This window comes from Octodon degus, unplaced genomic scaffold, assembly GCF_000260255.1.
Source record: "Octodon degus isolate 3935 unplaced genomic scaffold, OctDeg1.0 scaffold00010, whole genome shotgun sequence".
Lineage (NCBI taxonomy): Eukaryota > Metazoa > Chordata > Mammalia > Rodentia > Octodontidae > Octodon > Octodon degus.
In genome coordinates, this window is record NW_004524586.1 from 17656974 (window position 1) to 17667907 (window position 10934).

The 10934-nt window shown below is 44.9% G+C and overlaps 1 protein-coding gene across 1 annotated transcript in view; it reads left to right on the top strand.

Annotated features, from left to right (window-relative positions):
* Adam12 (ADAM metallopeptidase domain 12) overlaps positions 1–10934 on the top strand; it is a 330777-nt gene that overhangs the window by 300837 nt on the left and 19006 nt on the right. The window contains exons 18-21 of the mRNA XM_023709048.1: positions 1633–1741; positions 5051–5186; positions 6075–6183; positions 7319–7486. Of these exons, the coding sequence (XP_023564816.1) occupies positions 1633–1741; positions 5051–5186; positions 6075–6183; positions 7319–7486 (522 nt within the window). The remainder of the gene's footprint in view (positions 1–1632; positions 1742–5050; positions 5187–6074; positions 6184–7318; positions 7487–10934) is intronic.

A 10934-nucleotide genomic window follows, 5' to 3' on the forward strand; every position in this document is an offset into this window, starting at 1 on the left:
ATTTGCATCAGTGGGGCCAAAGAGTTGATTTCATCACAAAAGAGACCAGCAGGGTTGAACTGATCCAAAAAGAAGAAAACAGGCCAGGAATAGCTCAGTGACACAGTGCCTGCCTGGTAAGCACAAGGTTCTGAGTTTGATTCCCAGCAGCAAAAAGAAAAAACTCAATTTAAAGAGGGAAACTTCCACAACTGGGGACATACTTTATGTATTTTGTTTTGCCTTAAAATATTAAGGTATATGTTTGGCACTAATGTCTTGAAGCACGACCTTCAGGGTTCATTTACTGACTACTGTTCTCTTTTAACATCCACATATGAACCAGTCACAAGTTCATTGCCTGCAGTGTATAGCTTGTTTATCTAAGTGGAGGAGAGACTTAGAGACTCACCAGCCCCCTGAGGGCACAATCTTTCTTGTCCCATGTAGCTTTTCCCATTTTACTGTTGTCCCCATTCCTAATTTGTCAGAAATTCTGCTGAGTGATTTGCCTTTATCCAGCGTTCTGATTCACTGACTTTCACAGAACATACACATAGATGCCATTGGTCTGTGCACTGATTCAATAGATTGCATACATGATGATTTATGTTCTACAAGGCAAGAACTATCATGGCCCCTCCATGTAGAATCCTAGTCTCCTAGTCAGGAACTTGTTCCAGAGCCAGCAGAGGCATAGGGCACCCCCTTCTCCTTTCTTAGCACCCATGCTTGTCATGTCAGAGCCTTCCTCTTATTCTGTGAAGATTTGCTGTAGTCTTCCTGCCATGGGTGATGCAGAGCCTGGGAATGGCCACAGGAAAACTCAGGTAGAAAGTGGGCATTTCAGGAGTGAGAAATGAGCAGGACTGGAGGAAGTGTTAGTGGCCTCCTGTGCACCTTTGCAGGCATCAGGAAACAGGAGACAGGAAGGTCCCAGTGTCACCTAGAGGCAGAAGAGCTTCCCAAGCCTGTTGGGTCCCAAGATGCCCTGGTAGTCAGGTCCCTGTGGCAGGTCCTGCCTCCCTATGGAGAGCACTTCTTACAGGCAGACAATGAGGGTTTCTTGGATTTAAAAATGACAGGAAGGGCTGGCCAGATAGTTCAGTGGATTAAAGCACCTGTTAGGCAGACAGGGACAAGGGTTCCATCCCTGGCTTGCCGGGCTGCCCCCACCCCCAAGTCACACTAAACCAGTGATGGAGTCCGGGCATGGTGGTGCGCGCCTGTAATCCCAGCAATTGGGAGACTGAAAACAGGAAAATCACTACAAGTCCTGTCTGTGTAGTGAGACACTATAGATGCTGTACAAAATACATAAAAAAAAATAAATAAAAATGACAGGAAGACTGGGGGAAAAGGGGCAGCAGAGAGCTGGTGAGACTTATTAGCACTCATAATTCCCTCAGTGGCTGCTGACACCCAAGGTGTGCTGCCTCTGGCTCCAGTCACCTATACGGTGCTGTTTGGGGCTGGTTCTCACTGTGACCCTCGCTGAGTTTGGCCGAGTGTGTGCTTGTGGGGGCTGTGGCCTCGGTGCTTTTGCTTTGCTGTGGTGGTACATTGTGGTGCCGAGGCTTGTCACCCTACCACACAGTGGCTGTGCCCTAACAGTTCTCCTTGGGGTGTCTCACCCCCCTGCTGTCCTGAAAGGTATGCAACAACAGGAAGAACTGCCACTGTGAGGCGCACTGGGCACCTCCCTTCTGTGACAAGTTTGGCTTTGGAGGAAGCACAGACAGCGGCCCCATCAGGCAAGCAGGTGAGTAAGCAGGTGCTGCACCAGCAGGGGTGCCAGTGGGGGGCAGACCCCTGTGGCTCAGCCCGAGGCCTCGCCCAGTTTCCAGCACCCCATCCTTCTCACTCATTCAGCTTCCCTGGGCCTTTGCTCTCCGGCTAAGTTTGTCAGGGTCTCGGCCTGTAACACTTTTCTCAACTAAGGCGGTGAGCCCCAAGTGGGCTCAAACTTTATCATGGTACCAAAGGACTTTGTCACTGTTGCCTTCTCTGTGCTGAGAGCACCAGGTGTGATGCTTAATGCCCTTTGACGCCAAGCAGAAGGGCGGACACCTCCTAACAAAGTCCATAGTTTCTGCAGCAGCAGCAGCAACAGTAATGGGGACTGTGTGGTGAACAGGCACTGTGCTAAGCGATTCAGGCACTTGATGTCACCTGCCACTTACACGATGCCACCGCAGGTGTGATGATTGGATAAAGGACCTGAGCACAGGGAAGTTAAGTAACGTGCCTAGTGTCACACAGCAAATACTGAGGCATGAGTCCCTGTTCCCAGAGACGCTCTCCATATGGCTCTGTTTGAATCCTCCAATCATCTCTTCTCAGACAACCTTCAGCAATGGTCTCCTAGTAAGAGTGTTGTTTTCTGAGTTCTTGTGAGGCAACGGAGGGACAAGCCTGAGAATGTCCCTTTTATAGTGAAAGAAACAAGGAAAAAAAAAAAAAAAAGAGGCAGACTGCCATCAGAGTCAGCAGCTGGAAAGCCAGAGCAGGTGTGAAGGGGAGGGGACTGCTGTAGCCCCGTTGGCATTAGCTGAACACCCATGATGCTTGGAGTGTGACCAGCGCTGCTGCAGAAGAGGTCATGCATCCCCAAGGCCTGCTGTGATTGGCAGCGATGAGTCTGGTCTTGCCACCATCTCTATGACAACAGACACAACACTGCTCTGCAGGGCCAAGCAGAGCACGCCCTGGGCTCTGAGGGGAGGCCAGCCTCCCAGGCACGGCTGACGAAACTGCACACGTAGGGCCAGCGAGTGCCCTGTTCACCATCCGTGAAATACAGATGTGTTCCAGTGTTGCTACTAAGAGCTCCAGGTCTCCACTCTTTCAGTCCCAGACCCAGACCCTGAGCAGGTAGGAAAAGGCCCAGATGGTCCTACCTTTTACTGAGTACCCACGGCAGTGGTGAAAAGCAAGGGCTGGGTCCGGCAGGCTCCCAGTGCCATCTCAAGCCTTGACAACTTGTCACTTGCTGCAAATGAATACTCTAATGGGAATTCTTCTATTCATTGCACAAAAAATAGCAAGGTTTGTTTTTCAGTCCTTAAAAGACCTTTCCACTCATTCTGTATTTGTTCAAGAAAACCTGGTGGCATTCACAGGGCCTGGAAAAGATTGGCTGCTCCACGTCTGTCTCTGACGTGGACATGCGTGACCAGAGCACTCAGGTTTCATGATTTCCAAAAAGTCAAAGAATCTAGAGACCCCTGCACACTATTACACTAAGAAAGAATATTAAAAATGAAACCCTCAAAGGACTATCTACTGTCACCTTTATTTCTTAAAAGAAGATGTCTGGTAAACGCTTCCCCTGGACACGCACATCACTGTCCCCACTTCCCACTGCTCTCTGGCCTCCCCTTGGCTCACCGGTTCAGCAGGTACTGATGCATGCTGGCTGTTCTTAACATCATGGAAAGGGCAGAGGGGATAGCACATGGCAGAGTGCTAAGTGGGAGCTGGGGGAGAGTGGGCCACACCACAAGCTTAGCAGCAGTGTGGGGATGGATGGCCAAAGGCTCCTGGGATGTTACGAAGCTCTGCAGGGGCCAGGAAGCAGTGTGTTCTAAGCAGAGCTGGGCTGGCTGTACAGAGACCCAGGAGTGGAGCAGGGTAGGTAGCGGGGATGGTGGCTAGGGAAGGAGATGTGGAAAACCAGCTCTGCAGAACACAGATGAGGACAAAGGAGTCACAGCTCAGCCCCCACCTCACTCTGGAGGAATTCAGGGTTTGATACCACTGCTCAGGAAGAAAGCAAGCCTAGGGGTGTCCCAAGGATAGTGTGCTAGGGGACCAGTAAATAAACATTCTGTTGGATAAATCAATCAGTTTAAGACTTATAGATTGATTTTAAGCAACTAGAAATTATGGTTTGAGACTTGTATTGCTGCCTTTTTTTAATCTTTTATTCATTCATTTGGTATAGAGTCTTGCTACACAGCTCAGACTCATAGTGATCCTTCTGTCTCAGCCTCCCCAGTGCTAGGCTTACAGGCACATGCCACCATGCCCAGTTTCAGTAGCCAACACAGCTCAGAGCCAACATGGCATGCAGTACTGGGGATCAAACCTGGGTCCCTGAACTTGCCAAGCAGGCATTCAGACCACTGAGCTACCTCCCCAGCCCATTGCTGCCTTTTTAATTAGCTTTGTTATGAGACAACAAAACCCTATTCAGAGTCCCTGGTTGTTGCTTAGAGTGTGGAATGAATGACATTTTGGCCACAAATCAGAAGGAAACTTTTGTAGCTACACTAACAAGTGAATCAAATCTAGCAAAGACACACTGCTGATAGGATGAGTCAGTTGGAGACAAAGTCCAGAAATAGGGTGTAAGACATTCTCCCTTAGAGAGGAGGCTGCTGCTGCTCAGATCCACAGCCAGCAGGGAGTTAAAGCGAGAGGAGGAGGGGAGCCTGGGTAACTGAAACCACCTTCATGGCTGTCATTAGCAGCCCCAAATGACATGCATGGGGGGGGGTGAAGCACCCCCAATAAAGGTCCTAGGGTTAAGTCCCTCACAAGACAAAATCCAGGAGGAGCTTCATTCAAGCCTTCCCCTTTCACTGAGATATCCAGAAATAGTTTGATTATAAAAAGCAATAATTATAGATACAAAATAAAGCAGACGGGTAATACTACAGAATGAAAAAGGTTTCAAGTACAGTAGCTATTTACTAAGGGGCTAGAAGCATTTAGTGTGGGGACCTCTAATTCTGATGAGGCTTGAGCGATGGTCTCTGTTCCTTTTGGTGTCCCCCATGGTTGCCTGGCTCAGGAAGCCGTGCGCTCCAGCCACAGTCCCTCTCCCAGAGTGTGTTCCTGTTCAGTAAGCTCTAGAGTTGTCACTGAGGAAGGACAGCAGCATAGACTGAACCTCGCACAGGATCTCTGGAGTACCACTAATTTATTAGTGCATCATTCATGGATTCGCTCACCTCGTCTCTGTTTGTTCCTTCAAAGTTCACTCGGCCATAAATGTCACGATGTGATATCTCCCGTATTTTATTATAACTGCCTCCTTCCATGAGCTAAATGTGTTTTGTTTCAGATAACCAAGGCTTAACTATAGGAATTCTGGTGACCATCCTGTGTCTCCTGACTGCTGGATGTGTGGTTTATCTCAAAAGGAAGACCTGGATACGACTACTATTTACAAATAAAAAGACAACCATTGAGAAGCTAAGGTACCCTGACTTTGCGCCATCTTTTCAAGAAATGACACACAAACCAGGTCTCGCTTCATGATCTTCAGCAAAGAGACTGTTTTGGTTGTAAGACTGGGTCTTTCCAGTGTATTTTATTTGTGTGGTTTTGTTTTTTAATTTCTACCAGACCAATTGCTTTTTATACCTTCCCTCCAAACTATTTGCTGCTCATTAGATAAATGAGCAGTGTTGATAAATTCCATGGATGGGTTTTATTCTACTCTTACATCAGTAATTTTTACAAGGGGACATTGCAATGTGTCATCAGATGGGGTAACTTTGGATCCAAATGTACTCAAAGACATTATTGCTGAAATACCAGCTTCATGCAAGACATCTCCTAGATGTCTCAGGGCCAACATGGCATGCAGTACTGGGGATCAAACCTGGGTCCCTGAACTTGCCAAGCAGGCGCTCAAACCGCTGAGCTACCTCCCCAGCCCATTGCTGCCTTTTAATTAGCTTTGTTATGAGACAACAAAACCCTATTCAGAGTCCCTGGTTGTTGCTTAGAGTGTGAAATGAATGACATTTTGGCCACAAATCAGAAGGAAGGTTTTGTAGCTACACTAACAAGTGAATCAAATCTAGCAAAGACACACTGCTGATAAGATGAGGCAGTTGGGGACAAAGTCCAGAAATAGGGTGTATTTCTACGGGTTCCAAGAACAAATTTGACAAAACAGTGACAGTGAAAGGAAAATCAGTATTTATTTTTATATGTCAAAAGTCTTCAGTCTTCCTTCACATGTTTACCACGACAAATGAAGCTAAGTTATATTTTGAATGACACTGTAAACAGAAAGTACGAAGTTAAGCCAAGAAGGGGAAAGCTCTATAGTGAGTGTGTATGTGGTTACCCTGCAGGTGTGTGCGCCCTTCCCGGCCGACCAGCGGCTCCCAGCCTGGTCAGGCTCACCTCACCCGCCATGGAAAGGGCCTGTCGAGTAGGCTGCCACCTTCTCACACAGCCAAGGTAAGCCATGGACAAACATGGGGACTCGGCCTAGGGGCCGCTCCCTGGGCGGGGAGAGCTGCTTTAGCCTGGTGCTATCCCAGAATGTCTGGAAGCATTTCGTGGAGCTTCAGTTTTGTCACTTCAGCTGAATCCAGAGCTATGAGAGCCGTGTCACTTCGTTCTTTCAAAGAACTGGAACCTTAACCAAGAGTACCTTAAAGTTCCCTGCAGTCTGTCAATTTTCCTACTACCCTGGTGGATTATTAATAAAGTCATACTCTCATGTATCCTTTTTCCCACCATTCATGGGGAATATGTATCTCCATCTACCCATCCAATTCTTGAATATTAGCCAGACATCCTGGTATACATCTATAATCCCAGCACCTTGGAAAACTGAGGCAGGAGGATCACACGTTCAAGCCCAGCCCAGACAACTTAGCGATTGTCATGCTCTCTCAAAATTTTGAAAAATAAGGGCTGGGAGCAGGGCCAGCGTGGCATGCAGGACCAGGGATCAAATCGTGGTTCCTGCGCTTGCCAAAGGAGGCACTTAGTCCACTGAGCTCTCTCGCTGGCCTGAGGTCAGAAATTATTAAACTCTGCATATTTTATATATTTGCAGTTATATAAGGGAGCAAGGAAGACAGGAGTGGGGGCCTGAAGTGCAAGATCACGCCATGTGACCTGAGGGACAAGGTCTCCAGAAACAAGCCCTTGGCCTTGGCCCAGCTTTCTGAACTCTCGATTCTCCCTGAGTGGTTTTCTCCACTCACGTTCAGCTCTGTACACACCAAGTTGTGTCATCTTTACACATCACCTTTGTAGGTTCCTTAAAATCTGGATCTTGTCTCTATTCTTGGTGGTACTTCGAGTGTCTTGTACTTATTTATTAATGAAACCAGTCTGTTAAATACAAATAAGATGCAATTCCGCACTGCAGACTTGACCCATGGGTGTTGGGGGTGTAGGGGGGATTCGGTTAGACTTCTAGAGTATAAATATGGGTTCCTTCTCATGGATACTCTCAACTTCATGCCTCTGCCAACCTCCTCCACTTTCGGCCGGAAAGCACAAGTTAACAATGCTGCTTCCTTAGGGTTATTGATACTGCTGAAACCCATGACATCATGGCTGTCTGCTTTGACTGCAGGATAGAAGACCACCACTGAATGTGGACATCAGCAGACCCCTCAGCACCTTTGCCATCCCTCAGCCCCAGTCACCCCAGCGAGTGCTCCCACCCCTCCACCAGACCCCTCGGGTACCGGGTGGCCCTGCCAGACCCCTGCCAGCCAATCCTGCACTGAGGCAGGCCCAGGTAAGGTTCCAGTGCTCCCTGGATGGGACACCATTGAAAGCCACTCTTTGCCACTTGCTCATGTGTGAACATGGGCAGTTTGAGCTATACAAATGATTAAATGAGATAATGTATGTAAAACATTTTAGTAGAGTGGTTGGAGTATAGTAAGGGTAGGATTTCTTTTAATGTGTTATTACTAATCTTTTTAATATTCATTGTAGCCAAGGTGCTCATGCAAAACTTATCATCTGACCCACGGGCCACTTGAGACTTACAGGGGACACTATTAACCATTACCCTGGACAATGAAACAGGCAATCCAAGACAAGTGGTCACTCTCATAGTAGTTATACTTTCTTACCATTTTTTACTTTCACAATTAACTACAAGAACTTTACAACCTATTAAGGTTTTTGTTCTAGACTTCGCATTATATTGGATGTTTTGGGTAAATTTTCTCATTCTCATGCTGCTTTTGAAAGAAACTTTTTGGCCATGAGCATAATTTTGTAATAGAAAGTTTGGGGAAAAGAGGCAATGACATAATCATTGCTACATTTTGCTCCTGTTGTTACATTCTTCTCTAATATTCTTTATAATTATGTCTTAATTTTATTATTTACATATATAGCTTTTTACACTGCAGTTTTGCTTTAAAATCACTAAATTGGTACTGTCAAGTCCTATATAATGTTATTTAAACAAGTAGCACTCTGCTTGAATATAGAATAATTTCTCAAGTGCTTGTCAATTAGCGGATATGATTGGATGTCTCTAAATTTTGCTACTGTAAACATCTCCATTATGAAGGTCTCTGAATGAATAAATTTTGGACTTCTTTAATTCTTCCCTTAAAAGAGATTCTTGAAAATGAAATACTGAGTTAAAAAGTTAAATCAGTTGGGCCAAGGATTAAGCTCAGTGGCACAGCTCCTGCCTGGCAAGCGTGAGGTCCTAAGTTCACTTCCCAGTACCCCATCCCACCCCCCTCAAAAAATTAGGCTACGTAAGCCTTCATAATAAGTTAAATTATTTCTCAGAACTGTTATATACATTTATATTCCCACATTATTATTGAGCATCTCATCATGACTTTGCTAGTACAAATATTGCTATTTCAAAGCATTGACAACTTGATAAAGTATCTCCTTTCAGTTCAGCTCTGTTCTTTATGATACACGTAATTAGAATTTGCCTTGGTAAATTGTAAAGTCACTTTTATCATTAGAAACTGTCTTCTTCAACTCTGGATATCTTTGTTCTAAAGTGTACCTCATATTTTTTTTTCTGGTTCAGCCCACCCTGAAAGCAGGGCTGATGAGGCATGTGGTGCTGGGTATCAAACCATTGTCCCCTGTGGCTGCCTAAGCTTGCCCAAGCAAGCATGTTAGACCATGGAGCTATCTCACTGGCCCCTTATCTATCATTAATATATCTATACTAGTTCCCTTTTTATTAGTGTTTGCAAAACATATTTCCCTCTTTTACTGTTAACCTATATTATATTTCAAAACAGTTTCTTATAGACAGTATATAGTTGAGTATAATTTTTTATACATCCTGCCAACCACTCTCCTTTAAGAGATATGTTTAAGCCATTTACATTTAGTGCTGTTATCGATGTTAGAATTTAAGTCTATGACCTTAAAGTTTTCTTCATTCCCTCTGATCTTTGTTGCATGGTGAACTTGCTTCTACATCCCTGTGATTTAGTGAACATTCTAAGAAATGCATTCAATGTTAATTAACCTATATTTTTTATTAATTTTATTGAGAAATAGCAATGAGACAGTTTCAAAACCAATTAGTAGGACAGTTTCAATAATACATTGCATATTGTTGTCTTTGTAGTGATTACTCATAGTACAAGATGCAGATGTGATATCCTGTTTGTTGAATATATACCTTTATATAGTTTTATGTGTGATTGTTCTATGGCAGGGCTTCTCATTTCCAATCTGAGTTCCTCTATACCTTTCTTCAGCTGTTTCTTTATTTCAGAAGCCGTTGATTCATTGCTTTCAGCTGTGTGATTCCCAATTTGTTCTGTGTTAGTGTCCTCTGCACTTGTTATGGGTGGACTTGGGTTCTGAGATTGCATTTTGCACCTTCTCATTGTCATTTTGTGTAGCACTGTCTTCTGCCCTTTGTTGTAGATCTTTGTTGCAGTTATAACCTTAGCACCTACTGAAGTTCAGATGTAGATCTACAAAGTTTGGATTTATCCAGCTGTGACTGGCTTGGATCTGGCTGCTGTGCTCAGCTCCTTCCTGCTGCTGCCCTTGGGGGTGAACCTGTTGTGCCCCTCTGGCAAGATGTTCTGCTCCTGGACTAGCTGGATGGTTCTGTCCTCTACACTCTCTGCAGGGATTGCAGCTGAAGGTTTTTACCCCAGGCCTGTATGCCAGGCCTGAGCTGAGTCTGGAGGGGACAAGGTGGAGTAGGGGGGAGAGGCAGCTCTCCCACACACTCACCGGGGCCTGGAGTAGGACTGGATCTGGGGGTTCCCAGAACGCGACAGAAATTCCTACTCTGCAGGTGGAGTGTGGGTGGGGATACTACGGAGTCATGGGGGGGGGTGTCCCAAGAGGGTGAAAGAGGGTGTCACCCACGCTGCGCCTGGGCTGGGACCAGTAGGTCATGCCAGCACAGGGTAGCTGGAAGCTCTTTCACACACTTACCGGGCCTGGGCTAGGACTGGGTCTGCCAGCAGGGCTTCTCAACCTCAACATTTTGATATTTAAGGCTGAATGACTCATTGTTGTATGGGTCTTTCCTATACATGTTTGGAAGTTTAGCAGCATTCTTGATCATGACTTACTAGCAATACTTGTAATCCTGTCCCCATACACTGCTAATTGTCCCAGAGGGACAAATCATCTCAGTTGAACACTACTGCTCTAAAAGTCATAATATATGTTCATAGTCTAGTTGTATTGATATTTTACCACTTCAGGTAAAATGTAGAAACTACCAGATTTTAGGTCTCTATCCTTTATTACCTGTATTGTGCCCACTTATCTACATTAAGAACCACTTCTGATAGTTTAGTTTTGCTTTCAGCCAAATATCATGTTTAAAACCTGAGAAGAGTCTACTCTACTCATATATTTACATTTTATATTCATTCATTTCTGCTGCCCCAAATGTGTTATTTTCTATCTGAAGAAGATTCTTTTAGTTATTCTTTTAGGTAAATCTGTGGCTAACCAAGTCTTAGTTTCCCTTCATCTGAGGGTGTCTTTATGATGAATATTTTTTTGACTTATTAGATTAACTTTATTTACTTAAAAATAGCTGCTTTTTCTGAAAATGTTTATTAAAATATATAGGAAAGGTCTTTAGTGTAAGTAAAAGTGCCCCAATATAATACGTATCATGCTATAATCACAATTATTTACAATATTATTTTCAGAGAAAAATGACAACATTTGAATAAAATGCAAGAAAGAAAACATCACATTTT